At 45.8% G+C, this 20,478-nt stretch overlaps 1 protein-coding gene across 3 annotated transcripts in view; it reads right to left on the minus strand.

The window, feature by feature from the left end:
* LOC310774644 (protein shisa-6-like) overlaps window positions 1-18,481 on the minus strand; it is a gene marked incomplete at both ends in the record, with an annotated part of 101,889 nt that extends 83,408 nt beyond the window's left edge. For all 3 annotated transcript variants that reach the window (XM_083634745.1, XM_083634744.1, XM_083634743.1), the window contains 2 exons: window positions 14,220-14,380; window positions 17,925-18,481. In XM_083634745.1, coding sequence (XP_083490871.1) covers window positions 14,220-14,380; window positions 17,925-18,481 — 718 coding nt within the window. The remainder of the gene's footprint in view (window positions 1-14,219; window positions 14,381-17,924) is intronic.
* Window positions 18,482-20,478: the final 1,997 nt, after the last annotated feature.

The following is a 20,478-nucleotide window of genomic DNA, read 5'->3' on the forward strand; positions in this document are numbered from 1 at the left end:
TGCACATCGGCTCGATAAAGCTGCGCAATGCATATCTCTCTGTCTTCATCTCTCTCTCTCTCTCTCTCTCTCTCTCTCTCTCTCTCTCTCTCCATCTCTCTGTGTGTTCTTTCTCTCTTTCAGTCTGAGGTATAAAAAAAAACTCTTTAAATGCCATCTTGCCCCTAGGGATGCACAATATTGGATTGTTTGCCGATATCCAATGCCAACATATGAACGCATCCATCCCCCCCCCCTCCTGTCTCTCCTGTAGTGGAATTAACACGTTTCTTTCAGGAACACTCTCGTCATAGATTTAGCCATTTATTGCAACAGATGGAAATACAGTTATGTTTGGCACGGATGGCTCTGCTCTTTACAGAAGATGCTCCCTGGATTAGCCAAGCAGCATGCTAAGCTAATCAGCCAGCCAACGCAGAATCCCCCATGGGTGTACAAGAGTGAGCCCAATGCAAGACATTGAATACATGTTGAACCTTTGCCGACTCTGAACTAGAAAGGTGGAGGCTGGGCTGGTGGAGGCCAAGCTTTAGAAAGGTGGAGGCTGGGGTGGTGGAGGCAGGATGCGTGACAGACATATGAATTGACCAACCATGGACCTGTGGGTCCGTGGGCAGTGGAATGCGTGCATCAGCTAAATCGACCCCGGGTGAAAACGCGTAACTTCCGTCCCAGCCCAGCCAATCAGATTTCTCCCACAACATCTTGAGGGATTTTGCCGGAAGTCTCCCGGAAAGTTGACTTGTGATTCAGACCCTCCGTCGCTGGAAGCTTGCTGACGTACGACGTTGGGTCTGAGCACGTGAGACTAGCATTGGAGTAGCAAAGACCAGTGCAGAAGGCAGACATATTTAAATGGACCATCTTGTTGTGAGAATGGATGTGATTGGTGAATGATTAAACCCTGATCCAATCAGCGGCCTATCAGCTGATTACAGCTGGGGCGTAGCCTATGACTTCCATGTCCTGCAGGAACTACCGCGATGCTTCATTATTACGCCCACTCTTAAGGTCCTTACACATCAAGAGCGATGCGAATATACGGCACGAAATTGCGATGCGAGTTTTGACCCACCTGTCAATCACCACAGCCACAGATGTGTACACGTCGGAAGCAAATTTCTGAAAAATCGACCGTGGTTCGAAAAAATAAACACCGCAAAAACGCTCAGCGAAACTTCGCCGTTGGTATGCACGGTTGCATTAACTGATATAGATTCGGAAAATATTATTGACGTGCAAATTAATCGCACGAAAAAAACGCTCCCGATGTGTAAGGACCTTTATGGTGATGGCCCACTGGCAGATGCAGACATAAATATAATGCTTTTCAAAATGTACACATTCACTTGGCAAACGTAAGAAGATATAAAGGGGATAATTAAAGCGTCATTTTATCGGCCTGTCATATCGGCAGAAATATTCATGTCGGGCTGATGCCGATATTTTATTTGAAAGCCTTATCGCTTTCAAAGGTGTATCGTCTTAACTCATTCATGGCCAGTTTAGGACTGCCAATATTTAGCACAGGCCAAAGATTTTCATAATTGTTGGTCATCTTTCAAGACCCACAGTAAATTATCTATTAGCACCAAAGTGATTTGCAATACCTCAAAATGAAGATGTACGTCTCTGGGTTCACCAGGAAAAAAAAAGTGAGCTTTTAGCATGTTCTGTACTCTACTTATAGCCATTTATATACACCCTGTTTTCACCAAAAAGGTCTCTCTGAGAAGACAAACAGGAGAAAAGGCCATTTTTGTAAAAGACACAATCTCAGGCAGAACTCGCTCTCAATTCTTTTATTTTGAACTGTATTGACATCAGACATGTAAATATTATTCGTTATGACACAAATGACAAAATATATATATATATATATACATAAAGTGCTTTTTTTACATTCAACAATACAGTTTACTTAGTGTGAGTGAGTGTGCAGACAGACAGACAGACAGACAGACAGACAGACAGACAGACAGACAGACAGACAGACAGACACACACACACACACACACACACACACACACAGAGAGTTCTGTCCACAGCTGCTGCTGGATCGCACCTCTTCCCAGGGAACACTACTGATCGCCCCGCAAATTAGCATAGGAGGGAACACCAAACTGGTCTGAGATCAGCGTCTAGCCTCCTCTGCCTCTGCATCGTTTTCCTCCTCTCGTTCGGGCTGGGACGAATGCTGCGACACAGGAACGGGGTCGGCTTGGCTTTGGGACCAGGCGCTGGAACCGGATCGATCATGTTGGTTTGACTACCGCGAACAATTCAATCCAGGTTCGCCCTGCAGCAGAGGCGACCAGCGCAACGCGCCGAGGGGTGTTTCAATGGCGTTTCTCCTCTATGCAACAGGCAGCGTTTCTCCGTTTTCTCCTCCTCTTCCATTTCAAAACAACAGCTGCGGTATGTGTTTGATAACGTGTTGTCGGCTTTGTCTTTGAGGCTAGGGACCTGATAACATGTCACAGGCTGGGGAAGTCTTTGAACTACGCGCTGTACTAATAAAAACAAAAACACGTCAAACACGTCATTGGCCCTCTGGGCTATTCCTGATAACACGTCAAAGACGTCTTTGGCCATGAATGAGTTAAAGGGCAGACTTGTGCATAGAACCCATTCTCATTCAGATATCTTGAGATCAACGGGCCCCTTTGAAAATGGCCATGCAAGTTCTTCCCTCGCCAAAATTTTGCCTAACTTTGGAGCATTATTTGGCCCCCTTTCCCACAAGCTATCACGACAGGTCTGGTAGGACGGGATGCATGAGGCATTCTAGTTTCGGAGGATATCAGTATCTTCACTCTAGCTTTAGAACTGGGTCCGCTAGAGCCTCTGAAACACAGTCATGTTGGCCACGGACGTCTTGCAAAAAGGGCACTTATCCTTCAGAGGGCAAATGGGCAGGTGCTTAGGCACCACCTGGGGTCTATCTGTGCACGTCCCTGGTACTTGCCCAATTCCCCCTGCTGTCCTGGTTGTTGCTCCACCCCCTCTGCTGATCTGCGGAGAGCCGTAGACACATTCCTCCAATACATGTGCAGTCGTGAGCCGATTTTCACCTGACAGCGAGGAGTTTCTCCGACAGAACGTAGCATGTGGGAGGATCACGCTATTGCCCCCAGTTCCCCTCCCACCGAACAGGCTCCCCGACCAACCAGAGGAGGCGCTAGTGCAGCGACCAGGACACAGAGGGGGTCAAAGGTCCATGCTGCATAATAAAGGGCAGTAATGAGAGCGAGTGCAGGAGACACGCGCACGCGGGAGGAAGCTTCTATCAAACATGTTGACGCAGAGAAATGTGGCTTTTAACATGTGGGTGACCATTATCTGGCCCCGCCCCCCAGGGACCCGGCCAAGGTCACTGTGATGAGATGTTACAGCTGCGTGGTTTAAGGATTAATTGGTGGGGGTTCGGTGTGTGTTTTGCTGTGTGTGTGTGTGTGTGTGTGTATGTGTGTGTGCGCGTGCGCGTGCGTGTGGGCATGCGTGTGTGTGTGTGTGTGAGAGGGGTGGGCTAAGGTGCCTATCGGCGAATCATTAGACTGATTAAATCACTGTTTCGTTATTCGGGCAAAACTCAGAACTCATCACACACACACACACACACACACACACACAGACAGACAGACAGACTGTGCTTTACGTAAAAATACCCAAAGGTCACATCAGAGCGGGCTAAATAGCTGGAACTGTTGGGCTATTGTCAAGATGGCTAATTGTCCAGAGCAGATGACCTTTATGCTAAATGGGAGGTTGTTCATCTCCAACAAAACGAACCCACAGCTCCAATCCCTACAATATGATATTATGATATTATTACAGCAGCTGAAGCAGATATGGATGCTGGCAGAAGCCTTTTCAAAGAGCGGGTGAGCGCACGCAGAACCCTAGTCCTTCTCTTTATTAAGCTTATTCTTACACTTCTGATGCAGTAAACACAGACCCATTAGCTCAATCCATTTGACTGTGACTCAGCAATGTGCAAATGACGAAATGATGAAAGGAAAGCGACTGGCAACTGCACATGTATCGGAGGAAGCATTGTGCTAGTCGACTACAACTCTCCTCAGATCGGCAGAGGGGGTGGAGCAATGACCAGGACAGCAGGGGGAATTCGCCAAGCAGAATTGGGGGGGAGAAAATTTGAGAAAACCCCCCAAAATTGATCCAAATAAATAAATAACCTTTGTGTGTGTGTGTGTGTGTGTGTGTGTGTGTGTGTGTGTGTGTGTGTGTGTGTGTGTGTGTGTGTGTGTGTGTGTGTGTGTGCGCGCGTGCATGTGAAACTGAGAGGGTGGAAAACACAATTCAACGCTCTACCTTAAGAAACCTGTAACATTCCATCTTTCTGTGCATGAAGAAAATGTCAGAAGGGCAGTGTTGGGGGTAACTGTAATCACATTACTTTTGTCGGTAACGAGTAGTATAAGGCACTACTGTCCCTAAGTGCAGTAATCACATTACAGTTACTAATCAAACGCTTGCATACTAGCAAGATGAGTATAGAGAGAAAATATCTCAGTTTTAATAGCAGATCCTGTGCCCCATCAGAGGAGTCACTTAACTGCACACCAGAATCACCCATGGTGCCAACATTTCAACTTTGTATTAGAATGCAGAACAGCACTATTAGTTGACACATAACTGTGCAGATAACTAACATAATGCATATAGAACAAGAAATCATTTTAACCTCCAAAACACATTGACAAACAAACAATTGACAAACATTGACCAAATAAAATCTACAAACAAAACACACTACCCCAGGGCATGCTGGGAACTCCGTCCACTTTCTTCTTCCACAGGTTAAATTTCCCAGAAAGCTTTGAGGGGGCATAACTTTTTACACTCTGTTTTACAAGTAAATCAGGCTAAAAAAGTGTTAGATAGAAATAATATTTATTTTTAACACAACATGCAATTCTGGAATATTTTAATATTGGACAAAATGAAATGTAAACCATAAGAGAAACCCACATACAGCGATGGGGTCTATAAATACCCCTCGCAAATAGTGAAGTGGGCGCAGTGGCGGTATGCTCCTTAATAATTGGATTGCAATCTGCCAAAAAACGTGCCTCGTCTTCTACAACAACTTTTGAGGGGTGGAGATACACACATTACTTCGAATTTGTTGCGTGGAAGGACAAGAATGTGACACTGCGAATGTGACAGAAGCAGCTAGCTACCGCTGCGAACACGACATCAAACCTCTCAAAGCATCAGAGGCAACATGCTAACACAAAGCTGTTTGCAGAGCCAAGCTGAGTCGCCCGCCTCGACCCCAAGCAAGCAGCAAAAGCTTGCTTTTCACCAGGTAACAGAGATGGACAGGCTTGTTGCCTCGTACATGGTAGAGGAAATGTTGCCAGTTTCAACAGTAGAATCGCCATTTTTCAGAAACATATTGAGCAAAATACAGATGGCACGGAATGGACAGCCACCATCAGACAGGAACAGTTTTGCAACCTACCTTATTATGATAGAGATTTGTGCTAATATATGGGCATATGTAAGGTTTAATGTTGTATTGATAACTGGCAAATTACGTGACAATGCATCTCAGGCGATGTTACGGAGTAACGCAAAAGTAATGTAACGAGTAGTGTAACGAATTACTTTCTCCAGGGAGTAATCAAGTAAAGTAAGCCATTACTTTTTTTTTAAGTAATGTGTAATGTGTAATACATTACTCTTTTGAGTAACGGACCCCAACTCTGCAGAAGGGGAACCAAAGCCACACTTTTTCAAAACAACAGGCAAATGTTTGGCTGTGGTGAATAAATCAGCTCCATCTGAAGAGAGCTGTGGGCCAAACCACATTACTCACACAAGCGCTTGTTGTTGACTTTAACCCACGGCCAATTCCTGTAAACGTGTCTCCTTCTCCATTTCAAGGTCTTCTCCTCGTTGTAGCTGCGGGCGCACTATGTTTACACCCCGACCTAAAAGATGATCTGAGCCCCACAACAATGCAAAGTGGATGGGAATAAAAATAGCCGCACAGTTTTCACTGGTATCATATTATGCTGTCTGTACCGTATTTGACCCCCCGCCCCTCCCCGAAGAGGACTAAATATTCTAAAAATGCAGGAGACAGTTTTGCAATGCACCAAGGTTGCCATGACTTCAATCAGAAATAATTTCCACATGTATTTTTATTTTTTGAATTGTGCCTAAACCAAGCTTGTGAGGGGCGGGAAAAATGACTTTGGCAAGGGAGTGACGTGAAGACTCTCCTCCTGCTGGTGAGGATCAAAGGGGAGATGGATGTTATTCCTCCTGCTGGTGAGGATCAAAGGGGAGACGGATGTTATTCCTCCTGCTGGTGAGGATCAAAGGGGAGATGAATGTTAGTCCTCATTATGGTGAGGATCAAAGGAGAGACGAATGTTATTCCTCATTATGGTGAGGATCAAAGGGGAGATGGATGTTATTCCTCCTGCTGGTGAGGATCAAAGGGGAGACGGATGTTATTCCTCCTGCTGGTGAGGATCAAAGGGGAGATGGATGTTATTCCTCCTGCTGGTGAGGATCAAAGGGGAGATGAATGTTAGTCCTCATTATGGTGAGGATCAAAGGAGAGACGAATGTTATTCCTCATTATGGTGAGGATCAAAGGGGAGACGGATGTTATTCCTCCTGCTGGTGAGGATCAAAGGGGAGATGGATGTTATTCCTCATTATGGTGAGGATCAAAGGGGAGACGGATGTTATTCCTCATTATGGTGAGGATCAAAGGGGAGATGGATGTTATTCCTCATTATGGTGAGGATCAAAGGGGAGATGGATGTTATTCCTCCTGCTGGTGAGGATCAAAGGGGAGACGGATGTTATTCCTCATTATGGTGAGGATCAAAGGGGAGATGGATGTTATTCCTCATTATGGTGAGGATCAAAGGGGAGATGGATGTTATTCCTCCTGCTGGTGAGGATCAAAGGGGAGACGGATGTTATTCCTCCTGCTGGTGAGGATCAAAGGGGAGATGGATGTTATTCCTCATTATGGTGAGGATCAAAGGGGAGACGGATGTTATTCCTCATTATGGTGAGGATCAAAGGGGAGATGGATGTTATTCCTCATTATGGTGAAGATCAAAGGGGAGATGGATATTATTCCTCATTATGGTGAGGATCAAAGGGGAGACGGATGTTATTCCTCATTATGGTGAGGATCAAAGGGGAGACGGATGTTATTCCTCATTATGGTGAGGATCAAAGGGGAGATGGATGTTATTCCTCATTATGGTGAGGATCAAAGGGGAGACGGATGTTATTCCTCATTATGGTGAGGATCAAAGGAGAGACAGATGTTATTCCTCATTATGGTGAGGATCAAAGGAGAGACAGATGTTATTCCTCATTATGGTGAGGATCAAAGGGGAGATGGATGTTATTCCTCATTATGGTGAGGATCAAAGGGGAGACGGATGTTATTCCTCATTATGGTGAGGATCAAAGGGGAGATGGATGTTATTCCCACTCTTGACTCAAATTGATGGGATCCTCTTGGGGCCTTTAGCCACTTGCTTTATGAGGTCTCTCCACCGTGATTTACTGTAAGAGTGTCTTGAGAATCCTCTGGATGTGAAGTGCCAGTATCGGCAGAGACTCCTCCACGAGCTCCTCGGGGGGAGGCCCGCCTTCCCGCTCTCTGTGCCAAATGTGCATTTAGGCGCACATTAATATGCATTTTCTTATGTTCCCTCTCCAGCACACCACCGCGTCGCAGAGCCTGTTCTCTCCACCACACCACCACGTCGCAGAGCCTGTTCGAGTGGAACTCTTACTGCACACACACGCATTACCCGCGCGGCCGCGCCTCTCGCCCGGGCTGTCACTGTCTCTCATGTCCAAACCCGTCAGGACCGCTGCTGTCCCTGATGAGGGGGCTGGGCTGGGCTGAGCTGAACAGAGCCCAGTCGGGTTCTCTCTAACACTGAACACTGAAAACACTCCCAGCCAAGCAGACAGACAGACAAAAGTAGGGATCCATTTTATTGGATTTCCCCCCTGATATTTTCCTATTCTTTTGGCCGATTGCTGATGTCGATGCCGACAATATGTCACAACACCCCTCCCCCCCCTCCCATTTCGGAGAACACCAAGTCTCTCCTGTAGTTGAATTAACACATTATTATGCTCTTATGTGATGGCTCTCTGGCCATCTATATATATATATATATATATATATATATATATATATATATATTTAGAATATCATGGAAATACCATGGATGACCATGGGCTTCAGCGGATTGTCAAGCAAAGACGATTCCAAAATTTGACGGAGATTCACGCACCCACGCACGCACGCACGCACACACACACACACACACACACATTTAGGCCCCAATTTGACAAGACGCTGCAGGTAGCAGAGAACCAGGGAGAACTACAGGATGCAGGTAGCAGCCATGGAGAACTACACACGTAATCTCAGCTTCCATTTTACTGTTATATTTACCCCGATTTCCAGCATTGGTGCAGGCTGCCGCATCAACATCTATTCCACATTGAAATATTTGCTGGGTTGGGCTGCACTCCAAGACTTGTGCATAACTCAACCTCTTGCTCTGTCTCTCCATCTCCATCTCCCTCACTCCCTTGTGCTGTTTCTTCTTTTCTTTTCTTTTTTTACCATCAAACTTCTTATTCTTTTTTCACACCCAACAATTCAACCACCCATACTGCCACATAGAGGCCGACATGAAAAAAGAGAAAGGGGGGGGACAGACATATCTACATATCGCACTTGCATGTGTAAGTATTGTACCTGCAGTAATTTCATTAAATTAAATAGAATTATTAACTATATTTAAAACTTTGAACTGGACCAATCTGGTCCTACGCTCGCGGGATATTTTCTTAATATTTGTCAGGATTGCAGAGTATGCAGTATATACTGTATTTATAAAACGGCTCTCTCAAATCAAGCAATCTGATTGGTTCACAGCCATTGTATAAATCCAGTAACCCACTCCAATAACCCATGGCCATGGGTTATTGAGTTGCCATGGCAACTCTCTTACTAAAAGGCTTTGGTTACCTCAAATGACAATGTAGAAAAAACAAATGGCGGAGACAGCTGTCAGATCCTTGTGAATCGATCTTCGCTTATAACTTTACTAATACTTCGCAGAAAATTATGTTTTGTACAAGAATAGACGCGGGCTAATGTCTTCTTTGCAAAAAAAAGGCTGTTAACCCCGCATTTAACCCTGCATTTAACCCCGTAACGTTAGTTGGTGTCGGGCTTTGCAGAAAGCACTCAGCTTCTCAGCAAGCGCTGAGAATGCAGCGCTGCGCTCGAGCTGCGTGTTGGGCTTTCCAGAAAGCTCTCAGCTTCTCAGCAAGCGCCAGGATTGGCCAATGTCAACTTCAGTCTCCAGAACGATCCAATCAAATCACCCGCACGTTCTTGCGGTCCCGCCTTACAGTAGTGTTTCAACTGACTCTATCAGAATACCATGCCAGTCGGACTTATAGTATTATTATTATTATTATATTATCATACTTGGAAACCGTTTTATAAAAGCAATATAGCACTCGAGCTGCGTGGTGTTGTGGCATATATCCCGCTGCTCAGCAGTTATCCCACTCGGCCTGCGGCCTCGTGGGATAACAGCTGAGCAGCGGGATATATTTGCCACAACACACTGGCTCTCATGCTATATTGCTTAAATATATATGTATGTACTGTATATATATATACACACACACACACACACACACACACACACACACACACACACACACACACACACACAGTATGTATATATACGTATATGCAGTATGCAGATCATTCCTAACCAGAGTTGGGGTCCGTTACTCAAAAAAGTAATGTATTACACATTACACATTACTTTCAAAAAAGTAATGCCTTACTTTACTTGATTACTCCCTGGAGAAAGTAATTCGTTACACTACTCGTTACATTACTTTTGCGTTACTCCGTAACATCGCCTGAGATGCATTGTCACATAATTTGCCAGTTAACAATACAACATTAAACCTTACATATATGTCCATATATTAGCACACATTTCTATTGTAATAAGGTAGGTGCAAAACTTTTCCTGTCTGATGGTGGCTGTGCGTTCCCTGCCATCTGTATTTTGCTCAATATGTTTCTGAGAAATGGCGATTTCATTCTACTGTTGAAACTGGCAACATTTCCTCTACCATGTACGAGGCAACAAGCCTGTCCATCTCTGATTTTGATGTTACCTTGTGAAAAGCAAGCTTTTGCTGCTTGCTTGGGGTCGAGGCGGGTGACTCAGCTTGGCTCTGCAACCAGCTTTGTGTTAACATGTTTCCACTGCAGATGCTTTGAGAGGTTTGATTGCTTCTGTCCAGGGCAAACAACAAATTCGATGTGGTTTTTGGCAGATTGCAATCCGCACTGCGCCCACTTCACTATAAGATGTATTTGCGAGGGGTATTTACAGAGCCCATCGCTGTATGTGGGTTTCTCTTATGGTTTACATTTCATTTCATTTTATTTTGTCCAATATTCAGATAGGCTATTCCAGAATTGCATGTTGTGTTAAAATAAATATTATTATTTCTATCTAACACTTTTTAGCCTGATTGAATTGTAAAACAGAGTGTAAAAAGTTATGCAAAGCCTTCTGGGAAATGTTACCTGTGGAAGAGGAAAGTGGACAGAGTTCCCAGCATGCCCTGAGGGTGTTTTTGTGTCAATTGTTTGTTTGTCAATGTGTTTTGGAGGTTAAAATGATTTCTTGTTCTATATGCATGATGTTAGTTATCTGCAAAGTTATGTGTCGACTAATAGTGCTGTACTGCATGCTAATACAAAGTTGAAATATTGGCACCATGGGTGATTCTGCTGTGCAATTAAGTGACCCATCCCTGTCTGATGAGACACAGGATCTGCTATTAAAATGGAGATTTTTTCTCTCTATACTCATCTTGCTAGTACGCAAGCGTTTGATTAGTAACTGTAATGTGATTACTGAACTTAGGGACAGTAGTGCCTTACACTACTCGTTACCCACAGTAACGCGTTACCCCCAACACTGTTCCTAACCTTGCGATCGCAACATCACAATCTCCCTAGAAATCACATTGCTGTGCTCCAAGATATTGGTGTAACTGCGTCCGAGCAGTGGGCTGGACCAATCAGTGTCCAGACACAGCTACGGGCGGGATTAAGGTGTGACGACAGTGAAAAGTGAGTCCACGATGGTTCATCACCTGCCCGGTATTTTTGGAACAGGCCCTTTTCCAAACAGTTTCCAAAGCCAGGGTCCCAGATAGGGCTTGGTTAAAAAAATCTATTCTCCGATTTTTATTTTAATCCTTTGATATCGATTCATATCTCCAGAGATCGATTTCTTTTTTTATAAACAAAAATTTTTTTTTGAAACAAAAACAAATACTGTAGGCTACATAAATGGAAATGTTTGATCATTAATATCTACTTTTAGAAATGATGTATCTACCGTCCTTGGCGCAAAAAAGGTTGGGAACCCCTCTGTTACATAACTGGACAATCATGTAATTCAGGTTACAGCTCAAAAAACATGTTTTAGTGTCACTAACCAAATCGATATTGAAATTAATCGAATCGGAATCGGATCGAATAGAATCGAATCGGGATTAATCGATTCGGAACCTTGTGAATCGGAATCGAATCAATTCTTGACATTTGAACCAATACCCAGCCCTAGTCCCAGATGGTTCTGTGTAACAAACCATCCGGCAGCAGCAGCTTGACTTCATGCCTGGCTGCTCGAGTGCAGCGTGCTGCATACTTGAAAAATAGACCAGAAGCTGAAACTAGCGCTGCAGCACGTGTGCAGCGTGGCTTCAGCGTAGCGTGGCGTGCGGGTTGGTGTGATCGGTCTCGCCTGTTAACAAGGACGCTGAAATGAAACTTCCTCCGTGCTGCGTTGCTTCAGCGTAGGATTGGCGTATGGTGTGTTCGGCCCCTTACTCACTGGGAACGATTGCTTTGGTTCCGTGCTCGAGTACGACTGCCCCCCCTCCCCTCTTCCCTGCTGGTCAGCTTTCACATTACAAAATTTGTACCGTGCTCGGGAATACTTGCAGAGTACTTGCGTCATCAACTTCGCCTGGAGTGTATCCTCGCCCGTGTGTTGTCTACATGGTTCGGTACAGTTGGCGTTCACATTCACAAGTGTTCCATCCCCCGCCACGCCCAAGCGTTCCCCAGACCACCTTTTCAAGTGGGCCCTGTCACGGTTCGCTGTTCCACGCCCGGGCACGGAATGCAACGGTCACACTCATCAAACGAACCGGACCTGGGGTCAGTTTGGGGGCAAGAACCCACCGCCGCCCGGTTCACCCGCCGCGCCGCGCCAGAGGCCCGTCACTACCCTCGGGTGGCACTGCACTCGCTCACCAGCCTGTAATTCTCTCCACTAGCAGGCCTCACTCTGTGCTCCTCCTCCGGCTTCTCTCCCGCGCTCGCCCGCCCCCACAAATCAGATGATTACTGGATGTTAACATTGGAGATTACACTGCTGAAAGCGGGAGCATAGTGGATAGTGTGTGTGTGTGTGTGTGTGTGTGTGTGTGTGTGTGTGTGTGTGTGTGTGTGTGTGTGTGTGAGTGAGATGTGAATGCAAAATACAGTTTTTTGTTTGGGTACACAGACACACTGACATGGATGTGGACACACAGACACGCTGACAGAGATGTGGACACACAGACACGCTGACAGAGATGTGGACACACAGACATGCTGACATGGATGTGGACACACAGACATGCTGACATGGATGTGGACACACAGACACGCTGACAGAGATGTGGACACACAGACATGCTGACATGGATGTGGACACACAGACACACTGACATGGATGTGGGCACAGACACGCTGACAGAGATGTGGACACACAGACATGCTGACATGGATGTGGACATACAGACACGCTGACAGAGATGTGGACACACAGACATGCTGACATGGATGTGGACACACAGACATGCTGACATGGATGTGGACACACAGACACGCTGACAGAGATGTGGACACACAGACATGCTGACATGGATGTGGACACACAGACACACTGACATGGATGTGGGCACAGACACGCTGACAGAGATGTGGACACACAGACATGCTGACATGGATGTGGACACACAGACATGCTGACATGGATGTGGACACACAGACACACTGACATGGATGTGGGCACAGACACACTGACATGGATGTGGACACACAGACATGCTGACATGGATGTGGACACACAGACACACTGACATGGATGTGGGCACAGACATGCTGACATGGATGTGGACACACAGACACACTGACAGAGATGTGGACACACAGACATGCTGACAGAGATGTGGACACACAGACATGCTGACAGAGATGTGGACACACAGACATGCTGACAGAGATGTGGACACACAGACATGCTGACAGAGATGTGGACACAAAGACACGCTGACAGAGATGTGGACACACAGACATGCTGACAGAGATGCTGACAGAGATGTGGACACAAAGACACACTGACAGACATGCTGACATGGATGTGGACACACAGACACACTGACAGAGATGTGGACACAAAGATACGCTGACAGAGATGTGGACATACAGACATGCTGACAGAGATGTGGACACACAGACATGCTGATATGGATGTGGACACACAGACATGCTGACATGGATGTGGACACACAGACACGCTGACATGGATGTGGACACACAGACATGCTGACAGAGATGTGGACACACAGACACACTGACATGGATGTGGACACACAGACACACTGACAGAGATGTGGACACACAGACATGCTGACAGAGATGTGGACACACAGACACGCTGACATGGATGTGGACACACAGACACACTGACAGAGATGTGGACACAAAGATACGCTGACAGAGATGTGGACATACAGACATGCTGACAGAGATGTGGACACACAGACATGCTGATATGGATGTGGACACACAGACACGCTGACAGAGATGTGGACACACAGACACGCTGACAGAGATGTGGACACACAGACATGCTGACAGAGATGTGGACACACGGACACGCTGACAGAGATGTGGGTTAGGGTTAGGAGCACCCATTGAAATCCGCCTTCAAGCTCCGTCGACAGCCATGACACCCAATGGGTGAAGGGTCTTGGGACTTTGGGCGTTCAGTGGAGGAAAGCAGGGCTCTTACCGTGGTTGGACTTGGAGGCGTGGACAGGGGTGTAGTGGTTCTTGGATGAGGTTCTGACCGGCGTGTTGTCTTTGGGCGAGCCGTTCATCGCCGCAAAGTTCTCACAGTCGTATTGTGATATGGGGATGGGCCCCTGCTGCCTCAGGATGTCTGCCAGAGCCCTGAGAACCACCAAACACAACATCATTTCAACCTGAGAACCACCAAACACAACATAATTTCAACCTGAGAACCACCAAACACAACAGTATTTCAACCTGAGAACCACCAAACACAACAGCATTTCAACCTGAGAACCACCAAACACAACAGCATTTCAACCTGAGAACCACCAAACACAACAGCATTTCAACCTGAGAACCACCAAACAGCATTTCAACCTGAGAACCACCAAACAGCATTTCAACCTGAGAACCACCAAACAGCATTTCAACCTGAGAACCACCAAACACAACATCATTTCAACCTGAGAACCACCAAACACAACATCATTTCAACCTGAGAACCACCAAACACAACATCATTTCAACCTGAGAACCACCAAACACAACAGCATTTCAACCTGAGAACCACCAAACACAACAGCATTTCAACCTGAGAACCACCAAACACAACAGCATTTCAACCTGAGAACCACCAAACAGCATTTCAACCTGAGAACCACCAAACAGCATTTCAACCTGAGAACCACCAAACACAACAGCATTTCAACCTGAGAACCACCAAACAGCATTTCAACCTGAGAACCACCAAACAGCATTTCAACCTGAGAACCACCAAACAGCATTTCAACCTGAGAACCACCAAACACAACATCATTTCAACCTGAGAACCACCAAACACAACATCATTTCAACCTGAGAACCACCAAACACAACAGCATTTCAACCTGAGAACCACCTAACACAACAGCATTTCAACCTGAGAACCACCTAACACAACAGCATTTCAACCTGAGAACCACCAAACAGCATTTCAACCTGAGAACCACCAAACAGCATTTCAACCTGAGAACCACCAAACAACAGCATTTCAACCAAAAACAACAAAGACAAATTTGTTTCCTTAGTCCCCCCTCCCCTAACAGTTTCAGCATCTTCATCTACTTCTCTCCCCTCTCTCTCTCTCTCCCCCTCTCATTTTCTACCTCTCCCTCCCTCCCTCCCTCTCACTTCTCTGTCACTCTTCTCTCTCCGTCTCACGTTGTTGGACACACACTTTTCTTCTCATTTTTCCACTCTTCTCCATTTTAATGTGTCTTTTACATGATTTCCTTTTCTCGCTATTGTTACATCTCAGGATCTTTCTCGAATGGCTGCTAATTAAGACAGTGTGTTGTAACGTGTGATCACGGATGATTCAGGGCCGCCCTGTGTGTCTCTGTGTGTGTTTGTGTGTGTGTGTGTGTGCGTGTGTGTGTGTTTGTGTGTGTGCGTGTGTGTGTGCGTGTGTGTGTGCGCGCGCGTGTTCTTCTCTAGGAATATAACGAATGTTCATTTGCCAGAGAAACAGCGTTGAGGTGTATGTTGGTGTATGAGGTGTTGAGGTGTATGCGTATCTCGTCTAATTGGGTTGAATTTGAATGTTTTTCAGACCAGCGCCAGGTGCATATGAAGCCCTTGAGGTGGGGATGGGGGTGGGAGCAAAGGAACGATGAAAGACAGCCCCCCCCCCCCCCCCCCCTCAAATAAAAAATAAAAATGTTTGTTTGTCTTTTATTTTCCTGCCGCCACTTTTTTCATTTTTGGGATAAGAGGGAAATCTAATTATTTGTGCATCGCTGCAGCAGCGGCTCTGAGTCTTTGTATGATAAATGTATTCCCTTTGCGTTTATATGAATATTTCACCATCACCCCCCCCCCCCCCACACACACACACACACACACACAACCCCCCATCATTCCTGTGCCAAAGTGCACGTCCTTGACGAAGCCCCAACCTCAACACTATCCATTATTCACAGTCTTAAGATTTCTCAAGTGTTGAATTACGCATCCGATAAGAGGGGGGAAAAACCTACTCAATCTAGTGGAAATAATGCATGTCAGCATTTGCTGCGCCACGTGACCTACAGTTTACAACATGTCATCCGCTTATGGATGATGACCCTCATATGGCCCAGGACGATGGTACAGTATCTCACGTCTTCTGACCATACCGTCAGAGAGCATGTGTAGCTCTGTGTCTTCTGACCATACCGTCAGAGAGCATGTGTAGCTCTGTGTCTTCTGACGATACCGTCAGAGAGCATGTGTGGCTCTGTGGTGGGTTGAGAGAATGGGCGAGGTCGATCAAGTATGATCTGTGATAGACTTGATGTGTGTTTTCTCGAGCCATCCCGGACTATTGTTAGTTCACAACATGAGAGACACCATTTTTATCTCGCCTTGCTGGCTTAATGGTGCAAAAAGAAAAATATGTGTTATCACAAAGGCCACAGCAGAAACTAAATGAAAAAAAAATGCATGTGGAGCATCAGTTCATCTCACTCCCACATAGATACATCACACACACATCGGTGCACACTGCACACACACACACACACACACACACACACACACACACACACACACACACACACACACACACACACACACACACACACCACCCACCAGAACTACTTTCCCTTTGAACACCTCTGTAATTATTTTGGGCTTTCATACAGATACACTAGGATTTAATGTTCCGGCATCTGCTGTGAATCTAATAGAATGTGATCTGAAAGGCGCTCTATCAATCTGACTTTAGATGACAATCTGGTAATTAATTTCAGCACATTTCCAGTCTGCACAAACTCTGATTTCCTGGTCATCATGAACAAAATGAAAAAGAACAAAAAAGAGATAAGGAAAGAAGGAAAGAAAGACAGAAAGAAAGAAAGAAGGAAAGAAACAAACCCTGAGGACATAGATATTGTAACTGCTACATTGCAAACTTTGATGTGAAAACATAATCTCCCTTCGAGACATGAGTCGTGACCTTTGACCCCTATCTGCCATTTGTGTTAAGCTTAACAAACAGCAGGGTTGAGCTATAAGATCCCCTATAGACTTGCATTAGGAGGACACTTCTCCCATTTACCAAAGGAAAGACACCATTAGATAGACAGACAGACAGACAGACAGACAGACAGACAGACAGACAGATAGATAGATAGATAGACAGACAGACAGACAGACAGACAGACAGACAGACAAACAGACAGACACACAGATAGATAGATAGATAGATAGATAGATAGACAGACAGACAGACAGACAGACAGACAGACAGACAGACACACAGATAGATAGATAGATAGATAGATAGATAGATAGATAGATAGATAGATAGATAGAGTAGCCATACTTTACTTATCCCCAAAGCGAACTGCGAAGTGTGGAGGTGGGAAGGTGCGAAGATAAACTAGACTGTCTGTATGTATACATGTGTATGTATATGTTTGTATGTACACACACACACACACACACACACACACACACACACACACACACACACACACACACACCATGTGTGTATGTACAGTATGTGTGTGTATGTATATATATATTATAGAGTATATATATATATATATATATATATATATATATATATATATATATATATATATATATATATATATATAAAGCAGAACCATACAATTCATTCAGACATGATTTTAAACAGTTATAGCTCATTGCATTAGGCTCCTATGCACTTACTCACCTATGTATATTCATCTCCTGAGGCGGCTCTGTGGCTTTGTCATAGGCAACTTTGGCCGACACTCCCAGCACTATGATGAAGGCTATGACCCCACAGGTGATATAGACCGCCGTGTTGGTCTGGTCCATGCTCGGGTCGTAGTTCTCTCCAGTGGGGCTAGGGCTCGGGGCGGCGGGCTGCACCCAGTCGGGCTTGTGGTAGTTCTTGCAGGCTCTCTGCTCCAGACGGTCCTTCTTGTACTCGCAGCAGAAGCGCAGGTAGCACGTCCCGCAGCAGAAGCGGTGGTCAGTGTTGTTGCAGGCGAACATCTTGTCGTACGAGCCGCTCACGTCGTAGTAGCCCAGGCAGGTGTCGTGGTTGGCGGGCGGCTGCACCGTGGACACGTTCTTCTGCGGCGCGGCCGTGGGCACCGCGGCGGTGGAGTTCCGGTCCTCTCTGCTCGCCTTGGGACCCCGCTTGGCCACCGGCTTGGAAGCCTTTTTCCCGGCCGTGGCTGCGCCCAGGACGCTCAGAGGGTCCAGGTATATGAGCAGCAGCAAAAGGTGCCTTATCCCCATGGTGCGAGGAACTCTTCAAGTCATATACAATACAACCTTGGCTGTTGTCGACGGCATTTCTCGGCTATTTCTTGCGCGCTGGAGACCCTAAAGTCCGTGGCCAGCCATAGGGAAGTGTTGGCGGGAGAGCAGCATGTCCTGAGCGGCGTGGAGATTTGTGGAAGACGCGGTGCGTCGCTGTCCAAGGTGCTGAATTGTGGAGACCCGTCTCTCTCGCTCAAGTCAAAGTTAACGCTGGAGCAAAGACACAAGGCGCTTCATTAGGCATTATCTTCACGTCCAACTCCAAGGCGGGTTGGATTGGATTGGATTCCTATGTAGGCTATTTTCATACAAAACAAAGACCAAATAATCCAGACGATAACATGTTAAAGTAGAACACATTATTTCCAACATTGTGTTAAAACTATTTGGCTCCTATAGATACATATAAATACATTTTCACGTTTTCCCCCACCCCAACAAATTATCCGTTCTTGTGTTCACTGTTTGGCATTTCGACGCTAAGCAACTTGCAAAACATGACATCCGATATTTCACCGCAAACATCTCTGTTAAACTGATATTTATCCCCGATGTTGAGCGTCAAACCCTACCTACCTACCGTCGCAGTAACCAATGGAATGTGTGGGGCTGTGGGCGATTTCTACTTCTATTCAAATAGAATTTAATCATATCAACTACATTTGACTGATTGCATGATCCCAGTTTTACTGACATATCCAGAGGCTAAAGTGTATGAAATCCAGCCTACCTCTGCCAGGATTCCCGTTGGGGAGTTGCTCTCTGTCCGGGTCCCCGAAACTGAGCAGGATATCGAGCACCAAACCACAACCCCTCCCCCCTCCCTCATTCTCTCTCTCATCTCCCTCCCTCTCTCTGCTCTCTCTATCCCACCCCTCGCTCTCTCGCCTTTCTCCCTCCCTCCGTTTCTTACATCACTTCTGCGCTGGCGTCACAACTCAGCAAAGTATCCCCCCACGCCCCCTCCAGTCAGCCTGGTTATTGGCATTAACACTCCTAAATTAAATGGCAGTGTGTCTGCACAGCACGCCTGCTGTCGATTGCAGTGGTTCTCAGCGTGGGGTCCAGGGACTACCAGGGTTCCTAGAGGGGGTGCCAGGGGATCCCCAGCAAACGGATGAATTGTTAAACTTCAACATTATTAAATGTATAAAAGGTGAACACAAGACATGTAGAATGACTGTTGTGATCATAGTTTCTGTTATCCCTATACCTCCATACCAGTCAGTCATGGAATTCTGGACAAAATCAAATCTGACAATAAAAATATCAGATTTGGATCTGAGAGAAAACCCAGTCAAATGGGGGTCCGTGGCCGTAATGTGGACTAAAGTAGGGGTCCTTGATATGGGGATGGTTGAGAAACACTGGTCTGACTGTAAAAAAAAGAAAGAAAAAGACAGCAGCTCCCCAAAAGTGAAGCCAAAACATCTCAATCACCCCCTTGTGGTTGGTTGCAGTATAGGTAAAACCATGAAACCATTAAAAGTAAGTGTGATTTATTGGTCACAACACAAAACAAGAATCAACAAGGGCACTGGACTCACTACACTCACAAGCCAACATTGCCATGCTAAGCTAAAGGCTAGGCCGAAGCCCATTAGTAGTGGTGAGAGTTAGCAGCCAAAGCTATAAGGCTGGCAGAAAGCAGTAGGTAATACAGATGGTTGTGTCTAGCACCAAAATGCACACAATAACATAAAACATCATGATTAGACAGAACTAATAAAGAAACGTTTGCTAACAAAACCATGAGGAGAGGCGTGAGAGGAGCAGTCTCAGCTACTGCATGCCTCTAATCTGCCATCTTCAGACTGGAGCTTATAAAGGGGACTGTGCCAATCAACTGCCAATCAGCAGTTCTCAATCACCAATCTTCTCCGCAAGCCAACCAATCTAGACAGGACTCTGTAGGAAGACAGTCAAAGAGCAACTACCAGGACAACATAGTTCACACACTGAACTGCAATCCC

The sequence above is a fragment of the Poromitra crassiceps genome, assembly GCF_964638095.1.
Source record: "Poromitra crassiceps genome assembly, chromosome: 4".
In the NCBI taxonomy this organism is placed as follows: Eukaryota; Metazoa; Chordata; class Actinopteri; order Beryciformes; family Melamphaidae; genus Poromitra; species Poromitra crassiceps.